Source organism: Protomyctophum parallelum (assembly GCF_964188405.1).
Source record: "Protomyctophum parallelum genome assembly, chromosome: 17".
Taxonomy (NCBI): Eukaryota; Metazoa; Chordata; class Actinopteri; order Myctophiformes; family Myctophidae; genus Protomyctophum; species Protomyctophum parallelum.
In genome coordinates, this window is record NC_139719.1 from 29584476 (window position 1) to 29607995 (window position 23520).

The 23520-nt window shown below is 42.4% G+C and overlaps 2 protein-coding genes across 2 annotated transcripts in view; one reads left to right on the plus strand and one right to left on the minus strand.

Annotated features, from left to right (window-relative positions):
• Nucleotides 1-11057, minus strand: part of slc39a11 (solute carrier family 39, member 11) — a 75070-nt gene extending 64013 nt beyond the window's left edge. The window contains exons 1-3 of the mRNA XM_083788212.1: nt 11001-11057; nt 7627-7744; nt 7275-7313 (exon numbers count right to left, since the gene is read on the minus strand). Of these exons, the coding sequence (XP_083644338.1) occupies nt 7275-7313; nt 7627-7734 (147 nt within the window). The 5' untranslated portion in view covers nt 7735-7744; nt 11001-11057. The remainder of the gene's footprint in view (nt 1-7274; nt 7314-7626; nt 7745-11000) is intronic.
• A 6144-nt stretch (nt 11058-17201) lies between these two features.
• Nucleotides 17202-19722, plus strand: LOC310874207 (somatostatin receptor type 5). Its single transcript, XM_083786915.1, has 3 exons — nt 17202-17984; nt 18207-18655; nt 19100-19722. Exons 1-2 carry the CDS (start codon nt 17316-17318, stop codon nt 18603-18605), a joined length of 1068 nt encoding a protein of 355 aa, XP_083643041.1. The 5' UTR covers nt 17202-17315; the 3' UTR covers nt 18606-18655; nt 19100-19722.
• The last annotated feature ends 3798 nt before the right edge of the window (nt 19723-23520 follow it).

The following is a 23520-nucleotide window of genomic DNA, read 5'->3' on the forward strand; positions in this document are numbered from 1 at the left end:
ATAAAATACTACAGGGCAAACAAGAGTAAACCAATAAGATGTCTATATACAGTCAATCAGTGCGTCATCATAAAGTGTATCACTGCGTCTCGTCATAAGACAGACAAGATAAATAAAGTCAATTAAAATGCAAAGCCAAACAATAAAGTGACCATTGGTCAGTGCAAGAAAGCGTGAGACGTGAAAAAACAGTGCACGAACCCCAACGAAAATCAGCTTTTTAATATTTTCTGATTGCACACAAAGAGAAGGGTCCCGCACAATCTAGAACTTGCAAAACACTAGAAAGCGATGTTTCGGTCATTCATAAGGACCAAAACCAAGCTAGGCTAAATTGGCGGTGCCCGGGATTAAAATCAGAATACTGGTTTTCCAAAAGGCGAGCAGCGAGCGCTCTACCGACTGAGCTACAGTACTTCGGAGGAGTTGCATATCTATGGTAATATTATACACTTCACTCATAAACACATCATCACTATAAGCATGCAAATTGAATTGCAAGACATGGCTAGAGCTGTTTAAGAATCAAGTGTTGTTACTCATCACGCTCTTCAATCTTTTCTGCCAGACTGCCACCCCCACATCTGCCACCATCTCTTCGTTTAGTCCTCTACAGTCTACACTCTTCAATTCCTCCATTGCATCCCCCTAATGCTTTAAGAGGGTGAGTGGGGTAAAGTAATATAAATTATGAACTGAGATGACAATCCATCGATTGCATGGATTAGAAAAGCCCATGTGTGCAGCGGCAGATGCACTGTAGCCAGAGTAAAGGCGAAGGCCTGCTTCGGCTACGTTTGTGCCTCCCCTCAGATAACCGGTTATTTGTTAAGTATACAGCATACACTATATTCAAGGCAGACAGACAGTGTATCAGACACAGAATACACATCTATTCTCTCTCTGTGTGATGCATGTCTGGACTGGACTCTTCATTTGATTCTTGAGACAGCATTATTTATTTTCGACGTGAGGACGACAAAATGTGTAAGCTTGGCTTCACCTCGTTGTGGGGTCACAGTCTGCAACCTCCCACACATCCTTGTGATTGCACTGGGAAGACTAACAAGTATTGACTGAGACAATTGACAAAGGCCATGATTGAAAATGTTATAGTGCTACTGATGATGAAAATGAAAAAGATAATCCTGTATTGATACCCGGAGGAAAAGTCAGGTATACAGCAAGTGATAATGAAACACCGGAGAGGTACTGTAGAGTTAAAGGGGAATGCCACTCATTTCAGAGAGATTAAAATAGGGTTCATTTTGCATCCCAAAACGCAGTTTATAGTTAAGGGACGCAATAAAACATCGACCTCTGCATCCATCCATAGAACTGAAGGTATAGAACTTGGGGTCATGTGATCAGTGACATCACGAAAGTGTACTCTGGCCTTGTTGGCCTGCAGAGTACACCTTTGTGTAAAAAGAAACGCATCTCAGTCTCACCGTTATCCACTCTTATCAAACATTAAGCACAGTCTGGTGTCATCTCAGTCTCACCGTTATCCACTCTTATCAAACATTAAGCACAGTCTGGTGTCATCTTTTTCAAGGCTACTCAACGACAGCAGATGGATGAGACCTCAAAACAATAATATAACCAAATAAATAGTCTATATTTAATATACTGACCAATAGAATATATTAAATGATGAGATGGAGAGGGGGAGAGGGGAAGAGAGCGAGAGTCTACAAACATTTGTGTAGGTTACATGAGAGAACATTTAACAATAACGTAGATAGATAGTGATACATACAGTGAGTGGCCTACTACAACATGTTGACATGCAGCTACAGTATATATAGACATAGGCTATCATTAGAGGCAGCTGTGCATAATTGATCAAATAACACAAGCTCAGATGATTCCAGGAGGAGAGAGACGGGAGAGGGAGGGGGAGTCGGACAAAATAAAGGAAACATTGCTTGTTTATTATTAATTAATTTAGTTAGTTATGTTAGTTGTGTGTTGACCTGCCCCGCGATACTTGCACCTGAACTCTTGACCCGTCCCCCGCCCCGCAGGAGAACCCACGGGACCTGCGGGCAACAGGCCGGCCCGGGCATCATAATCTATGGAACACCACTGGCCTGGAATATGATTAGGGTATTTCAAACAACTCGGATTGAGTTAATTGGATTGAGTTAATTGGCAACAACATGTGAGTAATGTCCTTTACTCAAGACTATACTGTAGTTCAGGGGTGGGCAACTTTGATGATGGAGAGGGCCACCATATTTCCACACTCACTCCAGAGGGCCACATTGCACATTACTGCAAATAGCTGATCTACAAGCTCAAAAGTTTTGAGCTAGATTTGAGCTGTAGATTTTAATTGAACCCCTGATATTTTTTTTGAAATACAGAAAAGTTAAAATTTTATTTAATTTCAAATGCCTTTCAAATGCGTTTAATTATTTATGTTAACTTCATGAAAGTACAAATACATCAAACGGACATCAAAAAGTAAAATAACCTTTTAATACTACTCATTAAGCTACTAGACTGGAGAAATGAAAGCATGTTTGTAACAGCTGAAATCAATAATACAGTATTATCAGTATTCTGATATTAACCTGAGGGCCTCATTAAGTGAAGGTGGGGGCTGTATACAGGTCATACTGTATACAGTACACTCAGAGGGATGACAGCATTCATACATAGTTTAAAGGTCGATAGAGCCCGCACACCAGAATAGGTACCACAATAGATCTATATTTCATTTTTTCTGACGTTTCGATCCTGTGATGAAGATCCACAACAGGATCGAAACGTTGTCAGAAGAATTTAAATAAAGATCTATTTTTGTACTTATTCTGGTGTGAGGGCTCTATCGACCTTTACACTGAAGTCTCTTTAACCCAGCACCCACCTGCCGATTCTGTCTAATAAAGTATGCATGTTTTTTGTAAGGGTACCTAACCTAGGGGACACGGGGAGAACATGCAAACTCCACTCAGAAAGGCCCTTTCGCAAGATTCTAAATGTTCAACAAGGTTTTATTTCTCATTCACTCATACAAGTATGTGCAGTGAACTGTTGACATGCTCAGCAGACGGTGCAAACAATATATAACATTAACACACATAAAAGTAAACAGATTTTCGGGGGGCTAGTGAATTATGGTGTGTGATGTGAAATGTGGAGAAATGAGTCACTTTCAGTAGTAGAGCACTGTAGAGGGGAGCTGTGTGTGTCTGTGACTATGCCCAGGTGATGATGGTCGTTGATGCTCATCAAGGAAGGCAATTATGTTTCTGCACTGTCAAAAGTAATGCTACTTCTTTTGCAATGTATAGTTAAATAATGTTCGGCGGGGGAGATATTTCTGGGAAATATTTTTTGTTTAAAATATCGTGAAAAATCGTATCGTGAACCTCATATCGTGATACAAATCGTAATCGTGAGTTGAGTGAATCGTTACATGCCAAGAAAGGTGTTGGGAGAATAATTTAGCAACTTGTATAACTATATGATATACAGTGTGCAGACTATCCAACACCAACTGAGGACTCCTAAATCGCTGTCCTCTACTCCCTCCTGTCTAGCATCAGGGTCTCGAGCTCTGCAGTGTTATTAGCCCCAGAGTCGCGCTGCAGTAAGTTTTCTCCCCACGAGATCAGGATGCCTGACATTGCCCAGCCAGCCTCATCCCTTTCTCTCTAACCTTGTCTGTGACCCGTCACCCGTGGGAGGGAACCGTAGAGGTGATGTGCTCCGTCTACACGACACCAAGGTGCAAGGTTCTATTTCGTTATCTTATTGTCTTGTCTGGGACAGTGTCTGGGAATGGAGTTGTTCCATCTCGTCTTTAGTGATGTAAAGACAACCAGAACTCGTGCAGTAAGTTAATTTATAGAAGGAGAGAGATTCATCAGCTTTTGTATTATTGGCTGGGTCCCTCTCTCTTGAACAACAGTCCTTTTAAAATCCCTTCTTTCCCCTGTTGTAGTCATGACTCATCATGATCCAAGTAATGTTTATGCATGCACACAAACACACACAACTCCTACAGCTTTCTCATTACTCACTCGATCAGGTCATAAACGAAAGGGAGAAAACACAAAACGGAGCATGTGAGCGGTAGCAGGTTTTCAAAAAGATGGAGCGTCTTCTCTCTGTTACAGGTTTCATGCCGGACCAGAGAGTAGGAATCCATACATCCCAGGGTCGGGCCGGTCTTGTGGTCAGATATGTCTTTCTTTATAACTAAACCTCTTGAGAACGATGCATCATCTAGTTTTCAAGGGGGTCCTCAAAACACCTAACCTTAATCCCTTCTCTACAGTAAACCCGGAACCCAAACCCGATATGAAGGCTTCCTCAGTTCTGTGACATCTGGCCCTCAGACACACAAGGAGGAAGTTAACAAAAATGCCACATGGTACAGAATGAGTCACACTAGATACAGTTTACAGTCTCTCCCAGCAGAGATTTCATCCTACTTCAACTATATGAAAGGCCAGTATATATGTTACAGTATGATTGAAAAAGGAGTGCTTGTTTTCTTGATCTGTGTGTGAAAACAAAACTATATGGTCATGCAAACCCAAGGCATCTCTTGTGTGCGTGGAGCAAAGTCAACTGCAGGTTGAAAAGACCCTCAGCTCTGAACTCGGTAGAATCTGCACCTGGCTCGCTGATAACAAACTATCCTTACACCTGAGAAAAACTGAATCCATTCGCTTCGGATCAAATAGTAATCTCAGCAAGGCAGATGGCTTCTTGGTTAGAGTGGGTGACAATATTATCACACGAAAAGATGAAATTACCTACCTAGGTTCCATCCTGGAGGCCAATCTTTTTCTTTTTTTTTTAAGATATTTTTTTGCGGCTTACGCCTTTTATTGATTTTTGAAGGGACAGACAGTAGGCTGACAGGAAACGGGAGAGAGATGGGGGGATGACATGCAGTAAAGGCCGTGTCGGGTCCGGGAGTCGAACCCGCGGCACACTGCGACTGGATTACCAGTCCGGTGCCCAGACCGTTACGCTACGGCCTGGGCCCTGGAGGCCAATCTTTTCGGTGATAAAATGGCCACCAACGTAATCAAAAAAGTCAATCAAAGAACAAGATTCCTTTACAGAAACAGCACTTGTAAAAGTAATGAATGATCTTAGGGTGTCTGCTGACAAGAAACATGTATCGGTTCTTTTACTTCTAGATCTAACGGCTGCATTTGACACGATTGATCATTCAATTTTAATACAGCGTCTGGAGAACTGGATAGGCCTGTCTGGTACGGCCCTGTCCTGGTTTTCCTCCTACCTATCAAACAGAAGTTACTTTGTCAATCTAGCCGAGTTGGACTCAGACAAACACGACATCAGTTCTGGTATTCCACAGGGCTCGAATCTTGGCCCTCTGCTTTTCTCCTTGTACATACTGCCATTGGGCGAACTCATTACCAATCACGGAGTCAATTTTCATTTCTATGCTGATGATACCCAACTATATCTCTCTGTGGCTCCAGATGATCCCTGTGCTTTAGACCCGCTGTTGACCTGTCTTTCTAGCATCAAATGTTGGATGAGTGAGAACTTTCTCAAGCTAAATGAGGATAAGACAGAAGTTCTCATAATCGGTTCTAGTGAGCAGAAAGAATCAATAATAAGCAGACTTGGCAACCTGACTGTAGAAAGTAACAATACAGTAAAGAACCTGGGGGTTATTATTGATTCTGAATTGAATTTTAATTCACACATTAATCATGTTACCAAGATTGCCTTTTTTCACCTTAGAAATATTGCACGAATCAGAGCCTATTTGTCCTTGGACGATGCAAAAACGCTAATCCACGCCTTTGTTTTTTCTCGGCTTGATTACTGCAATGCACTTTTTTCAGGACTGCCTAAGAAAACAACTGACAGATTACAACTTGTCCAAAATGCAGCAGCCAGAGTTTTAACTAGAACTAAGATGAGAGAACATATTACTCCAGTTTTGGCATCACTGCACTGGCTTCCGGTTGTTTTTAGGATTGATTTTAAAATTATTTTACGTCTATAAAGCTCTCAATGGTCTCGCACCTTCCTACCTACATGACTGCCTGCCTAAATATGTCCCAAACCGACCCCTAAGGTCTTCCACTGCTGGCCTGCTCGCTTTGCCTAAAAAATGGCAACTAAAAAATACAGGGAAGCAGCTTTTTGCTTCTACGGGCCGTCGGCATGGAACAAGCTCCCACTGTACCTTCGTCAGGCAGCCTCTGTAGACATTTTTAAAGCTCAGCTCAAGACCCACTTCTACAACATTGCTTTTAATTGATCTTTTATTTTTAATTTTTTGTTATTCATGCATTACTGCTTGTTTTTGTAATGTCGTTGCCTTGCTTTTCTTTTATTCTCCATTGTTCTGTAAAGCACTTTGAGCTGCATTTCATGTCATGAAAGGTGCTATACAAATAAAGTTGTATTATTTATTATTATTATTATTATTACAGGATCTCCTCACTGGTCAACAAAAACACCTTGAAGACCTTAACAGGAGCCCTCGTACAAGGTTTCTTTGACTATGCATGCACCTCTTGGTACCACAGCACCTCAAAGGCCCTTAAAACAAGGCTCCAGACCTCCCAAAACAAACTGGTCAGGCTCCTACTTGGCCTCACCACCCGAACCCACCTCACCCCTGCCCACTTTGACAGGCTGGGATGGCTTAGGGTCGCTGACAGAGTACAGCATCTTGCAATGGGTCTGGTCCACAAGATTCGATACACCACCAAGATACCCATGTACCTGTCTAGATACTTCCTTAATGTAAACGAAGTCGACACCCACAACACCAGAGGGAGTACAACAAACCATGTACAACCCAGATTCGGCACAAACAAGGGACTAAATTATTTTCGCTCCTATGCCACCAAAATTTGGAACGCCCTATTAAGACATGTGAATCCCTTGACTCCTTCAAAACCGCTCTCAAAGGGCACCTACGGACGGCCGCATTTCGAAACTGGCACCTGTAAAATCTGACCCCCCCCCCCCCCCCCCCACCCTTTCCCCTCACTGTATATGTTTCTTTTCCCTTTTTGCTTCCTTTATGATTAATTCCTGTTCTGTTCTTTAACTATATAGAAGTGTCTATTTGTACGTCTCTAAATGATTTGATGAATTGAACAAAGTGGACCCTGTTGTAAACAAGCGTAATGCTTAATTGGGTCGTCCACTGACAGTTGACAGTCTTTGTATTGAGTTTGTGCTTGAAATGTACTGTAATTCTACAAACTGATAATAAATATTTCAATCAATCAACAAAAAAAACTCACCCCAGCTGCAAACCCCAAACTTCCATCCAAAATGCGCTTCTGATAAAGAGCAGAGAGGTACACAAGAGGGAAAGAGGGGGGAAAGTTTTTTTCAAGGTCAATTTAATGGTGTTATCTTGTGTACATGTATTTTCTGTGTAAGTGTATTTTGTTCTGATTACTCAGACATTCACGTTTCCTACTTAGCAAAGGTTTCTAATGTACCGTTTAGTTATCGCACAGGTGAACCTGAAATCGGTGGCACCATGAATGAATAGCAAACTGAAATGCATTACATGTTTTCGAATCATTTTGAGATCATTGCATGCCTAGAGACTTAAGTCTTGTGTGACACCCCGGCCCATCCAGTTACCTGTCGACTGTTGAATATGAAAACCAGGGCAGCCCCAGCAGCGGTCAGGCCCCAAGTAAAGAGAGTTCCCAAAAGGGCCTGGGTCACTGGGCTGTAGCCTGGCAGCATGGTGCCTCACCTGGAAGGGAGCACACATATAGACATTCAGACTTCAGAGACACGCCACACACAAGAGAGAAAGATTCACCAAGACACAGTGACACATAAAAAAGACATACATGCAGGTCTGGAGACTCTGGATCTTTTTTTTGTTTTCTTTGTTTGGGGGGGGGAGGGGGGATCAACAAGGCCATCCAATAAAACAATGATATTAAGTCCACTAAAATAATTTGTTGAGTTTAAGGGATGAGAATACATGCGTGTACTATAAATAAATGCTTGATATTTACAAATTACCAGTATTTGTACAAACTCCTGAAATGGACTTCAAAAGTCCATACTCAGAGTTAGTAATAATCAAATTGACAGTGAAAAGGATTTAATTGTAATTCTGTATGACCTATGTCCTGTAATTGTTGGCCCAACCGTGTGTGCGTGTATGTTCTGAATATGGCGTCACATACTGTGTGGTTTCAAGTTGCCCGACCGGGAAAGTGCTCGTTTGAGAGGAGACGCAACCGTCTATAAACACGAGATATCTGGCGAAACACATGAACGTGGCCAGAGCGCTCTGTCTTGTGGTGTGTGGAATGTAAAATAATATGTTTACCTATAATATGCTGTTTTCACTGTTGCTACACAAAAAAATATAAAATAACAAGTGTGAACGCATAGTCATATTCTTCATAGCTATGTAGATAATTAACATATTTGTATTGCACAGCCCCAGAAGAAAATTAAATAAGTGATTGAACCGTAATTAATTTTTGACCTATAATTGTATTATGGACTATTTACTTTTTGGGCAAGTAGAACATGACCTGTACTTGCCCAATGGGCAAGTACCTCCCCCTGCAAGCACTTGGACTGGTAGAAGTTGAGGCATTACATTTAGTTTGACTCGGTTCCACATTGTGAAAATAGCAGATCTACAAGCTCGCTTCGCAAAGACTATTTTTGTTTGCCTCTTTCTAATATTATTTGACAAATGCTGTAGAGTGCCAGGGGTGTCAAACTGGTGATCCGCGGGCCGCTTTTTTTTTGTTTTTTTTGCTGCATGATATATCGAACATGTACCTTCATCAGAGTGGAGAATATAAGTATAAATCAAGTTGAGCAAAGCCACTCTTCTCTGCCCCTCTCTCTAACAGACACAGTTAACGATCGCTTGTTAAGTGCCTGCCAGACAGACAATCAGATGAAATGAAGGCAGGTGTAGAGTAGAGTGTAGACTAGTGAACTGAACATGTTCTCTTTATATCAAGTACTTCATACCAGCCCCTTATGAAACTACTTCTCCCCAAATCCAAATGGATTTCATTTTCCATCCTGAATGGCAGTAACTAGCATACAATGAGAACTGAGATCTCCAAAAAGGTTTACTCATCAAAACTGATTATAAAACTGTAACCATCAAAGCATACACTCAACATATAATGGTTATGTGACCATGGCATGTGCATAATATAAAATCTTATAAGTTGTATCTGATATTGATTAATATGGGGGGTGGGTTCAATGAATTGATTATTAATCGGCAGAGCTGTCGACTATTGTCAACATATTCCCCAATTTCCACTGAGATTATGGGGTGAATGAATGTGGCCAGACCCATCTTCTCTTTCTGTCATAGTGACATTGTCCTGCATCAGATCATGTCCAAATCAGGTTCTCCAATCTCCAGTAGCCTCTTCAGTTTTGTGAAGATTTTGAGTGGTGCAACCACTCCCTTACGGAGCTATGTGTGTGGCTGGCTGGGTCTGAGGCGCACTATGTGTGTGTGTGTGTGGCTGGCTGGCTGGCTGGGTCTGAGCATACATAGACAGATAGATAGATAGATTATAGCAGTGACTGACTGAGACATCGAGTGTGCGTGTGCAACTGGTTGTGGCCCCCATCAAGTGACCTTTTGACCAATGCGGCCCTCGCCCCAAGTTGAGTTCGACACCCCTGCTGTAGACCTTTGCACTAGGCAGATTACTTTAGATGCAACTATTTTTCATCATCCCCTTTTCTCCTCTTTTGTCAATCTACACTATTGTAAGGGTTCAGTTGTATGTGTCCTTCTCTGACCACAAACGGTTCACGTCCTGTACTATCTATAGAAGGTTGTCTATTGGGAATTTTCCTCTCCTGCACAATGATGAAGGCCAAACAGAGAGGGGCAAAGGCATTCATTCAATTCCTACCCTGCATACATTTGCAAAAAAGGATAAGATAAAAAGCGGTAACCTTTCGAAACATCACAGCTTTTTTGGTGCAATAAAGCATGGAGACCTCAGTGTGCAAGCACTTATTAATTATTCTCTACTGCATATACATGTATACATCTATACACACACAGATATAAAAGGCATTTAGACAGACATACAAAAAACATGCAGAGATAAATCAGATAACATAAACACAGACAGATAGGACACATTCTGAATACCAATAATCTTCAAAGTTCACTTGTCTATTTGTGGCTAGAGCAATAATAATAATAATATGATGGCATGTAAAAATGAGACATGAAGCACCTTGGCTTTCCTAAATGTACACGTATGCACAGTACACACCCATTGAGTTAAGCCACAAACTAGGTGTGTGCCAACGGTGCCATATCCTGTGTGATTAAGAACTTGATACTCATGTAATTTGCAGTTATGTAGCACAACCTGTTAGTACAAGTACAACTTGTACAACAGCTATAGCACTTAATAAATAACTTAGCATTCACTGTGTAGTGTCACACTACACAGTGAATGCTAAGTTATTTATTAAGGGGTATAGTATGAGTTAATTGTTCACTGACATTATGCTTTCACAGGAATAAAACGAGTACTTTTGAGGTGGCTTTAATAATAATTATAATAGTAATAATTGTGCTATGGCAATTACAGTACTAGAACAGTCAAAACAGCCACAGTAAAAGGGGTACCATGTGTCGCACGCACAGCTTTAATTGGACAGACTTAGTTTATCGATTATTATATACACAATACACAAATGTCGGAATCAATTAAAACATAATATGTCTTGGACCTGGTCAAAGTACACAGGTAACTGTATTTAATTATTGGTAATGAATGAGTGTCTGTCAGTAAAGGCTGCTATAACTATATCAACTGCCACAAGCTCAACTTGTACTACACAATTCCCTCCTCCAACGTTATCTTCAAAGTCGTTAAGACACAGCTGTATAACATTACGAAGATCACAGAACATGCATGAGTTTAAATACTATTTTGTCCCGTGTTTTCTCTTTATTAGACGGTAGCTGGGTTACTTACTTCTCCACAGGCACCTAAAGAAGTCCAGTCGTTATTTACTTCCAGTTCCTACTTCCCTGTACACGTGTCTATGACAGTCATAATCCCCGCCCCTTCCCTGAGCCGATTGGCCAATCACTCCAGTGCGTTGGCCACTGGAGTGGGATCTGGAATCTGCCTGGACCAGAAAACCACAGAAAGAAGAATGCATGATGCTAAAAACTGCACACTACACAAAGCTGCAGCTGTTAAATCGGTTCAAATCGGTACATAAGGAATTGACATAGCCTACTGTATCTGTCAAGGTTATTTAAATCATGCCTAGACTTATATGTCCAATGTCCAAATGTGTTTTAAACGTTTAATGAAGTGCCTTAACTTGGCTTAACTTGCAGTCAGTTGGTAAAAATAATAATAATAAAAATAATCTGGGAAGTGGGAACCCATTCGGTAAAAGAAAAAGTGTTTCTGCTGTCAGCAGAATCTGTATACAGAGATTAGGCAAAACACAATCAGAAGACTATTATCATAACGTAACTCGATGCACCATTCAAGGCCAGACATTGACTGATTGAATACTTTATTACAGAATGGCAGTATAGGCATGGGGCTGCTGCTTTGCTGCATTCACTCTATTCCTGTGTCCAGTGTTTTTTTATAACTCGTTAACTACCATTTGTGACTTGTGAGTGATCTATATATGAGGAATCGTTATCCATAACCAACTATTAACAAACATTTAGTACACATAAGTCATATTAATAACTAATTAACTAGCTGTGAATGAACTATTATAAAGTTACCATACCGTAACCAGTAAGACGACCTGAGGTCGAGAAGTGACCCCGGTCCGCCCTGGTGACAGCAGACTGCTGGGGGGGCGCTGGCACTTTTGCATGGGGGGGTCAGATCAAAATATGGAATGAATTCTGTACTGGCCATATATGGAGCGTGTCTTGAGTTTACAGCGTTTGATGAGGTCAGATCAACATAGGGGGGGCTTTAGCCCCCTCTGGTGGAGGCTTAGGGCCGATTCATACTCCTATTTTAGAGCCGAATAAAAGTCGGTTCTGCGCTGTAGAGACTACAATTTGAGGTTCGGGGGGCGGGTACCGTCCTAAAGTCGGCTCTTCGGTGCTACTGAAATTTTCTGACGAGCCGAATTTGCCGAAACAGCGGTAAAATAGGAGTATGAATCGGCCCTTAGCCCCCTCTAAGCCCCCCCTCAAAACAAGCCCAATTGACTGACTTCTATGTAACCCAAGATTAATTAGCCCCCCCTCAAAATAGCCAGCCCCCCCATAGCACCCCCATTCACAATTTTCTGGAGCCGTCGCTGAGCATATGGAATGTCAGAACAGGTCAGCTCCATATAGGGAGATTGGCAGCGGGGGCAGTGCAGTCTTGAGTGTAAAGGGTTTGATGAGGTCTGGCCATATATGGAGCGTGTCTAGAATGTACAGAGTTTGATGAGGTCAGATCAACATATGAAATGTCAGAACAGGTCAGCTCCATTTATGGAGATCAAAGGGTTTGAGGTTTGAGGTCAGATGTAGAGTTGTTGGCCGGCTCCATATATGCAGATCTAGGTGATGATCAAGTCTTCTCCATGTATGGCTATCCAGGGTTTGATGAGGTCAGTGTCGTGATCTTCATATATGGAGCGTGTCACGAGTCGTGACGGACCGGCGGCCATATATGGTGGCGTGACGGAGTCACTGGCAGGTTTTGCAGGTTTTCATAGTAGTTTGCGAGTTGCGACCTACAGTCGCAATAAATGTAGTAAAGCCAAACATGCATAAACTGTGCTGCAGGTGGGACCTAAAACACACAATATTGATGTGCAAGTCCATTTTCCTCTGTGTAAGCCATTTAGAAGTCATTGAAGCAACACTGCAATTACTAATTTAGTTGTGTGAAAGTCCCTTGAGAAAATGCAGGCCAAAAATGTAATGAAACTGCAGGATTTATAGGTGTGTGATATGCCTGTGTAAACCAGAATGCATGCATGCGTGCGTGCGTGTGCGGCTGCACAACTGCATGCATCTATATTAACAAGTCTAAAGTTGTCACGTGCGAAAAAGATGTGCGCATAGCCAATGAAAAGATGTGCGCATAGCCAATGAAAAGATGTGCCACTAGCCAATGAAAAGATGTGCCCATAAAGCTCTCAGCCCCTCCCTCTTTGGCTGCTGTAATGTGATCTCCCCTATGGATCTCCGCACTCCGCAGAGAAACCTTACCTATAGTCGCCTCACCATTTCGCTTATTTCTTCTAAACCTCTGCATTTAAAATATAGGTCGCTCAGCGAATGTCTTAGTTACATTAACATTGTTCTTAGAAACTACTTGGTTTGTACCTAACTACTACGATTAGACAGATCGCATTTCCTTCTTCCCATAGTGCGCGGCAAAGTAACTCTGCGAAATTCTAGTACTGTACAAGTCTGTACTAAGTGTGACTGCTACATTGTGTGTGTGTGTGTGTGTGTGTGTGTGTGTGTGTGTGTGTGTGTGTGTGTGTGTGTGTGTGTGTGTGTGTGTGTGTGTGTGTGTGTGTGTGTGTGTGTGTGTGTTAAGGCTGTACCCTAGCCCTTATTTTAGGACTCGAACTTCGGCAGGAATTTCCAAGTGAACATTCGGACCATTTGTTTTTAATTAATTCAAAAATAACCGTCTCGATCAGAGCGCACAGCGCGTCTCCCCCGCTCTTCTCTCGTCCCTTCCAACACACACAATTCAATTTTCAATTCAATTCAATTCAATTCAATTCAATTCAATTCAATTCAATTCAATTCAATTCAATTCAATTCACACACACACACACACACACACACACACACACACACACTTTTCTAATTAATTAAAAAAATAACCATTGAGATATCAGCGTGTCTCCCCCGCTCTTTATAAATCTCTCTCGTCTCTCACAACACACACACACCACGAAAACAGCTGATCTGCGCGTTGCTCGTTAGCTGTTCCTCGTTAATTTGTTCCACCTGTGTATATGAATGCGGCTTCAGAAGAAGTGGGCACAGGGAAAAAGCAGATCCTCCGTGACAGTTTTGCTTAACAATGATCAGAGTTCACTCCTTTTGTGATGCTATCATGCTAGAGAGCATATGCTAATATATTATGGCTGCTACTGGTAAGTACAGTTCCCCCTATCAGCGATCATGCTGGCGTGTGTTTGTGTGTGTGTGTGTGTGTGTGTGTGTGTGTGTGTGAGAGAGAGAGAGAGAGATGCGTCAGTCTCCAATCACCAAATGAATGTGCACAGCAGAACAAGGAGAGATTTCTTAAAAAAATCATAACTTCTGACAGGAATGCACTAGAAACTTGTTTTTTTTACACGTTCACATCGCATTCTCGCCGAGATATATTTTCAAGTTAATAAAAAAGGAAAAAAAATAATAATAATAATAATAATAAATATATATTTTTTTTAAATTAAAATTAATAAAAAAAAAACGAATGGTTCAAGCCCATTAATTAAGATTCGAGTGCCAACCCTAACGAGCGAACATTCGAACCTTGAATGTTTGGGGACAGCCTTTGTGTGTGTGTGTGTGTGTGTGTGTGTGTGTGTGTGTGTGTGTGTGTGTGTGTGTGTGTGTGTGTGTGTGTGTGTGTGTGTGTGTGTGTGTGTGCGTGCGAATGAGTGGTCCATGCTGTGTTTTGACAAGGGAAAGGGGGCAGGGTTTGGGATAAGTGATGTCTTTTGGGAATTTTCCTCTCCTGCCCAATTTCCAGAATTTGTGGTCTGCTTTCTGACCCCACTGACTGTCCTCCACGGTAATTCCTAAGTATCTTGATCCCTGACCTTTCAACTGATCATCAGAACTGATAGGGCCTCCCTTCTTAGGTTCGCTCATAAAATTAAACCTCAGCTGAAACCACACACAATCAAAGAACTTTATTTAACCACACAAACCCTAGTATACTTTGTTGACAGGGTCCCTTTCTTGTATTCCCTCTACACCAAACCTTTTCAAGCTGATCTACAAACTAACTTGGATAATTATGGCAGTGAGTGAGCAGAATCTGAAGTGTACACAGGTGAGTATATACAGTACAGTAGTCCTAAAGTACCAAAGTCGTCACGTCACTCGATCGTTCATCTCCTGGGTCACGGAAGTGTTTCTCTCTGGGGAATAACATTGGGTCATCTTAAAATCGTCTCAGATAAGCATTGTGGTCCAAAAATAAACAAACTGTCTCAGCTATAGTGTTGGGAAGGTGGCTCTGTATCATTTACGATAGTCACTCATATAGTCTGGCACAAATGTAACTAATTCGGTGGCAGTAACATTAGCGTATTAGCTGAATACTGAATACGGAATTGTCTCCGCAACGGTATGCTGCCAGCCTGCCACTATAATCAATGGAACCCGACTGCGGTGTGTAGGTTGTTATAGCTCAGCATGTGAATCATTTATTTTTTATTTTTTCTCAAGTGTTCTATTTTTCCTCAGCCCTTCGCCTTGCCTTCAGAGGAAAAAATTGATCACACCTGTGTGAACTGAGTGGTGCAACTCCCCTCTCCCCCTGCCTCTCTCTCTCTGTCTCTGGCACAACAGCGCCACTTTTGCCCGTACTGGTACTCTAAACATAGTCACATAGGTTAGGACGGACATTGCTGTTCCTTGGAGTGGTTGCACCACTCAAAAACTGTAAATATAGAACTCCCCACGGGATGGACGAATTGTCGGTGCAGCCAACTAGCTGCATACACATCTGTTCCGTCCCCAGTGTTGCCCGGCCATAGGAAACATATAAAAACAACACTAGCTGATTCTCAGAAACATTAAATTAACTGATAAGAGGCAGAGCCAAAGCGTTTATTCTGTAGCACAGCATCCACAGCATTCCTAACATTACTGAGGGTCCTCCTATTATAAAGTAATATATGTATGGACTGACACTGGTATAATCTGCAGGTAGGTCCATGAGGAACAGCCTGGTCGGGTCTCTATTATTGAAGATGCCATTGGAAATTCCAGTAGTCCATGAGTATATAGGCCCTAGTCGCCAGAGATACAGTAGAAACGTGAGACATTAATCCGAGGACAAGGCTGAACGCCTAGTGTAGGAAACATCTAGGGATGTGTAATTTTATTGTTCCATGGATACCGTCAAAAACTCCTTGCATGGGGGACGATGAATCTGTGTATACTGACTACTGAGGCAATGTGTGTTGGTGTGCTGTGCATTGTGTGTATTAGGGAAGTTTGCGCAGGGGTGTGTGTATTTGTGTGCAGTGTGGGCATTCTGAGGGATGTCCCGGGGTATTCCAGCAATGTGTGTCGGAGAGAGAACAGGACGATGGTCATCACTCATCTGGGGCCTTTTATTTCGAAAGAGAAAAGCCTTCTCTCTCCCATCTCCCATCTCTTCTGTGTGACTTGAACTGTCTCCCTCTCTAAACAATGCAACAAGCTGTTCTGATTTGGGTTGACCAACCATGTGCATAGAATATAATTATGAAAGTTTCACTTTCTGAATTATATTACTGACTTTTTGTGTGCTCAGAGTTTGCCCCCCCCCCCACTCCCTCCCCAAAAAGAGAGAGCGAGAGAGAGAGAGAGAGAGAGAGAGAGACTTTGTAGAAGAGTAGGGAGTTATGAAAACAAAAGTATTGTAGCAGATGGGGCCAGGCACTACCTTGGAAACAGCCCAGGGAGTGAAGAGCCATTGAAGGGAGTGTGTGTGGGTGTGTATACTGGGTGTGTGGGGGGGTGGAGAGCCAAGCTGGAGCTTTTCACACTGTCTGGAGCCTGACATGAGGGAATGTCCACACTTGCACACCATCCAGCAGACGCACTCCTAAAGATGTTTGTGGGGATATAAAAGGACTCCCAGGGAGAGAGAGCGCTCAGGCAGGCGTCCATCCGACCTACCGACCACCCGTCCAGCTCATTTTCAGTTCTGCTGTTTGTGTGTGTGTGTGTGTGTGTCTGTGTGTGTGTGTGTGTGTGTGTGTGCACAGGAGTCAGCCGGAGTCGGCATGCTGCTCAACAGAACATCACAGGCATCAACTTTTAAGAAGAGTGAGGGGAAAACAGGGGCTGTATGGTGAGGAAGAGGGACTTTGAAGTTGGTCTGATTCTGAATCTGGAGGGGTGATGATTCCTCAGTTTTCTTCTAGGCTAGGGTTGTTTGGTCTGTTTATCCTCTCTTCCTGGATACATTTTTAGTGTCAGAGTAGTCTACGCTTTTTCCAATATAAGTTCCCTTTTCACCTTTTCACAGGAACAGGAAAATAATCTTTGCCTCTATCGCCTTTCAGGTCTTTTCCCTCCCTTGTTAGTTTTTAAATACTTTTAAATTAAAATGAACTACTTGGATCACGACTTGGATAACTACAGCATGTCTGTAGCTCCGGCAGCTCCAGACCACCTGGATGTCTTCAGCATCACCATGGCGATCTTCTATCTGGCCGTGTGCACGTTGGGCTTGACCGGGAACATCCTGGTGATCGTCGCCATCCTGAAGTTGGACAAGATGGCGTCCGCCACCACAGTGTACATCTTCAACTTGGCGCTGGCCGACGGGCTGTTCATGGTGAGCCTCCCCTTCATCGCCATCCAGAACTTCCGCAACCAGTGGGAGTTTGGTGAGCTGGTCTGCAAGCTGGTCATGGTCCTGGACGGCATCAACCAGTTCACCAGCGTGTTCTGTCTCACTGTGATGAGCGTGGACCGCTACATGGCCCTGGTGGACCCGTTGCGCTTTGCCCACTGGCGCACACCCCGCAGAGCCAAGGTGGTGTCTGCTGTCCTCTGGCTGTTCTCGCTGGCGCCCGTCCTCCCCATGGCACTCCACTTCTCTGTCCACCACGGGTGCTGCACGCTGACCCCGCCCCTGGGCTCTGACCCGGGGCTCTGGTGGCTGGCGTTCATCAGCTACACGTTCGTGCTGGGCTTCCTGCTGCCGTTCACGTTGATGATTGCCTCCTACGCGTCTCTGGTGTCCACCATGCGCTCCCAGCGGCTCCGCCAGGTAGGCATATCACTATTACATCGTCTAATCAGTTATTTGAGATAACCGCGGGTTATTTGAGAGAAACAACGCGTGTTGTAAGCTTGTAGATCAGCTAGTTATTTGTCATATCTGCCCTGTGCAATTTTTTATTACGAAGCCGAAAAGACAGATTAAAGAAATATAATTGTAAGAATTCGTATGACAAATCATCGTCAACTTAAACTTTGTAATCTGTAACAGCGCTACCGGCAGGTGGGGGCCAGCGGCACCAGTCCCAGCCAGGAGAGTCACCGTCTGGAGAAGCAGGTCACCAAGATGGTGGTAGCAGTGGTGGTGGTGTTTGGTGTGTGCTGGATTCCCTTCTACACCTTCAACTTCTACTCTGTGTTCGCGACTGACCTCGTCGCGACCTTCGCCCAGGCTTTTGAGTTTGTGGTTCTGCTGTCGTACTCCTGGAGCTGTGCTAACCCCATCCTCTACGCCTGCTTCTCTGACACCTTCAGATGCTACTTCCGCACTTTGCTATGCCCTGCCAAGCCCTCTGCCAACGTAGATCATCACGGCAACGCTGCCGTGACAGAGCGATACAACCTGACAGATGCAGATGGCAGGGATGTCAGTGTGGTGGCGACGGCGTAGAGAGAGACAAGAAGAATCTAATGTCCTTTTTCCATGGAAGGCTGTGTGAAGTGAGTAAAAAAACTAAATGACACTTGTGTGAGTGGCGCTCTTGTCGTCATACATCATCATACATCACATTCTGTGCTCAGCCAATCAGCTGAGCGCTTTCCGTGCTGTACGGACAGATCTCAGTCAATCAGCTGAGTGTATTCCGTGCTCATACGGACAGAGCTGTGCCACTAAAAAAATATATATATATACCCCCTTGGGGAATGGGATAAGTGCTTTTTGAATTAGGATGCTCTCTGTATCTCTCAAGCCTGGAGGTTGCTCATTAGGAGATGTGCTGCTTAACGAAGTGGGAATCCCATCCAGAATAAGCAGACACAGGATTTATATTAAAGATTAAAAAAAAGAAGCCATGAAGGATAAAGAGAAATTAAAATAAACTTTCCTTTTTCAAATGGGATATTTTAATTAGTCTCTGGACAACACTCTCCCTCTCTCTCCAGCTGAAGGACTACTTCACCGAGACCAGAGGCTTTGTTATCTCCTGGACTCTGACTCGCTGAGTAAGGATAACACTTGTGGTTTTAGACAAATGGGACGTTTTGCTGCTCTATCGCAACCATAGCTGCTGGATGTTTTCCTGGAACAGATTAAATGAAGCACACAAAGAAAAACAAGACTGATGAGGTGCGGACAGGTGGCATGTAAACATGATAATGTTGAATACCCTGTCTCTGCTGTGCCAATACAAAGACAACTCCAGGGTACAACCTCTCTCTCTCTCTCTCTCTCTCTCTCACACACACACACACACACACACACACACGCACACGCGCACAGACACACACACTCACACACACACAAAGAGCAGTTGACTCAAGGATGGCTCATTTGCTCTGTGCTCACCCCGCAGCCAAACGACATCTAAAAGGGGCTAAAGTGTATGGGGGGGGGGGGGGGTGTTCTGTGTGTTTACATAGTACTTGCGTGTGTGCATGCTCATGCATCCAAGAAAACCTGCACATCGGAGCAGACTTGCGTATACATACCAGTGAATGCCAGTGTGCAGGCATGTGCGCTTGTCTGTATGTGCGTCCAATTATGTAATGCATGTTCTGACTCCCATACAAGCTGTCACAACTCAACTGTGGACATTACAGTAACGTGTCATCGTTACCCACATGAATGAGATTAATTCTTTAAGGGGAATAATAATAAAAAACTTGTGAGACTAAGTGAGAAAAGTATAAAGATATATTGTGTTGCTGCAAATGTTCACAGTAGTAGCCAATGTCAGTGTTTATCCAGTGATGCAGACAACAGTGGTTTTTTTACATTGTACGATAAAACTAAATCAGTATAGTGTGAAATTTAGCTAGCGTTATGTCAAGCAATGAATTACCAGGCCATTTGCAGCATAGAACAAACAAAAAAACAAATGTCCTCCTTAGTGTCTAATTATCCAATAAGTTATTGCTTCAATGGGACACTGGATATTTTTGCATTGGCTTTTTTCCCCATTGGCTTTTATTTTTCATTACACATGACCATGTCCATGGCAGAATATAATGATGATTTTGATAACAGCAGCCTCTATTATTGTTAGGCTACTATACCTGTATGCAGTATGTGACATTTCAAATGTCTCTGTATTGCAAAATTATTGTTTGTATGGATTATATTGTTGTTCACATGTATTGTCAATACCATAAAGGAATACTGAATCACAAATCTGTTTATGTTTATTTATTTGATATGGACATAACAATTACATTGCTCATTGCACAATTGTACAAATTGTAGATGCATCGTTTACAGTGTGTTAGCACATGTGCTGGTTTTCACCACTTGTCCACAGGAGACTTTTCTAAAAAAAAATACAGTGACACTATAGTTTAAAAAACACCCAATCAAATACAAAACATTATACATTCTAACAATATTTACAGCAAAATTACAATACCCATTACATAATCTCCAATACAAAAGTAAACATAATCACTCTAGTAACCAGTCAGAAGCTATACATGTTGATTTGATTTCAACCATATAGTTTGAGTCCTCTGTAGAACACGTAGCCATCCGTCTCTAGTTTTAGAACCGTAGGCAAAGAGTTCCAAAAGTTTGCTCCCTTTACTGTTTACTGTGATGATTTTCTGTTAACCTTTGGCATATTATGATAATCCATACAGTATACCAATTTATTTCAGTGTAAAGTGGTGTTTATTGGATTTGTGAGCAGAGTGGTTGTTATTATAACTGCATTCATAATCGATCTACAGTAACACTACCTTCTTGAACCTATCCGTATATTACTGTACAAAATGTTTATTTTCTCTAAGAGTATAGTCCTACTGGCAGACAATGTATCAGAACCAGCCACTGAAAAGACGACCATTCATTTTTGGAGAAGAATAATTCGATCTTTCCTAGTATTCCTATAGTATATCAGTATGGACTCAGCAGTATTGTGGCTCAAAGTGGAATTTCACAAACATGTCAAGGGCCCCCAGATTGATATGTATTTGGCTGCGGACCCACATCTGAAAATATTTTGTGTCAGGGACCCCACAAAAGAAGATTTGTATTCTTAAAGATTTTCAGTCACATGGTTTGACACAACATTTGTGTTGTAAGGCTTTCGGCTTTCGACTGCCCCCCTCCCCCTCATACAACAAAAATGTTGTGTCAAACCATGTGACTCCCATTGGAAATTAATTGCGAGCTTGCATCAGTCAATAAGTCTCATGCATCAGCTATACAACAATCTGTTGTGACCGTGTGAGTCAGGCCTTCGTGCTCATTTGGGCTTTCTTTGACAATGTTTATATGTACAGACTATGTGCACACATGGGTACATGACACAAAAGGCAGGAGGATAAACAATAGTATAAAGATACAGCATTCAATGTACAATAATTTTTTTATAATAGTAAAGATAAAAACATTACAATTAAACAGGACTGGGGAAATCGAAACAAAAGATATTGATTGAATTCTTTATTTCACAGTATGTAGAATGGGTACATTTCAAATGAAAGCACAGGTCAATACAAAAACTATTACTCTGGAGTCTGAACGCACCATGATTAAGCACTCACACTTGTTTACAACAGGGTCCAGCAATTTCAATTCATTCAACATTTAGAGATGTACAAATATATACTTCTATAAAAACAGGAAATTATCATAAGGAAAGTAAAAAAGGCAAAAAAAAACATGTATAGTATGGGGAAAAAGGGATGGGGGGAACTCAGACTATATTTCTTTTCACGGGGGCCAGTTTCGAATTGCAGACGTCCATAGGTGCTCTTTGAGAGCAGAGATATGGGTAGGATGTATCCTGCGGTTTAAGTTTAAGTTAAATCCAACTGCTTCAGCCATTCAGCGAGGACTTAAATGTGATAGGGGAGCTGATATGTTTAAGCTTGTTTCCTAATGATGTTTATAAACCAGTGGTTCTTAAACATTTTCTATGAAATCGTACATTTATCGTCTGTCATTCAGTGTATCACTCAAAATCCCCATACATGGGAAAGCCCCCCATATATGGTGCCCAGGTCTCGTTACATCATGTGACATAAGGATGATGATCCCTGATGTCATAGTAAATGCGACGTGCTGTCGCAATTAAGCCATTATATGGAGATCCCTGATGTCATCAATATTGGCCAGCAACTCTACATCTGACCTCAAACCCTAAGATCATGTCAGAATGTCAGAACCTGTTCTGACATTCCATATGTTGATCCTGGGGATCCAGGGGGTCCTCAAAGATATAGCTACTGTAAGGCAATATATGCATGAGAAGGAATTGGCCCTTTTAACCTTTGTGTAAAATATACAACATTATCATTGCAGCATCTTCTCATCTGGTGTTACATGGAAAATAAATCATCAGGCCTGACAGATTGACTATGATTGTCATGGAAAATAAATTGTCAGGCCTGACAGCTTGACCATGTTTTTCTCTAAGATATCTTTTTTCTTTGTATGTGGCACTGGTGGCAGTAGCTAGAAGTTTCTTCAATTGTGTTCATTCTGTGTGCGTGTGTACTGTATGTGGAAAGTGAACAAGCAGAGAGTAAGGCAGAGCCATATTGTGCGTATATAGTTATGTCCTTATATGAAAACATCTAATAAATGTAGCCATGTTTACGGAATGTTTTAAAGGGAGCTGTGGGTCTGCATGCTGGCCAACATTTGTCTCTTGCCAGAACTCAGGGGCTCGTTTCAGCGCCACGCTGGGTCACGCTGATGTTCCACACTTGTGCTAACTGTGAAACAACGTCAAACCATTTTATTCATGTGGAATCTCCACTTATTAAACTTTATTGTAACAATCCGTTGCCATTGTTTTTCCTTGCAGAATGACGTTAGCTCACAGGGTCAACTGGCTGACTGCTTTAATTGGATCATGTTTTGATCAGAGTTGGACAGGTGTGTGCGTGCATGCATGCACTCGCAGACCACAGTGAGAAGGTTGAGGTTAGTAAGGTGACAGGTCATTGACTCTATGGTTATTCAGACCACAGTGAGAAGGTTGAGGTTAGTAAGGTGACATGTCATTGACTGGTGGTTATTCTATCTCTCTCTCACTCTCTCTCTTTCTAGATTTTCTTTTTCCCCTTCTTCGCACTCCTTGCCTCATTCACTCTCTTCCACCATCTCTCCTATAATCCTTTTCTTTCTTTCAAACTGCGAAAGAGTGAAAATAGCAACCCACTGCTCTCTTGCGACACGGACACAAACGCGCATGCACACACGCACACGCACACAGCCATATTTGATCAATCCGTGCATGGGACAGGGTGGCTGGGGTCATGTTTGCTTGACTGTGTCATAATCCTGTGGTCTCCTGTTCTGACAACTTTTTTTTTAAACCTTTATTTAACCAGTAAAAACCACATTGAGACTGAAGTCT

What these genes read in the sequence shown, in the direction of transcription:
- LOC310874207 (XM_083786915.1), top strand. Translation starts at nt 17,316, where the DNA reads ATGAACTACTTGGATCACGACTTGGATAACTACAGCATGTCTGTAGCT. An exon ending in GCTCCCAGCGGCTCCGCCAG is followed by an intron (nt 17,985 to 18,206) that starts GTAGGCATATCA and finishes AATCTGTAACAG; the next exon opens with CGCTACCGGCAGGTGGGGGC.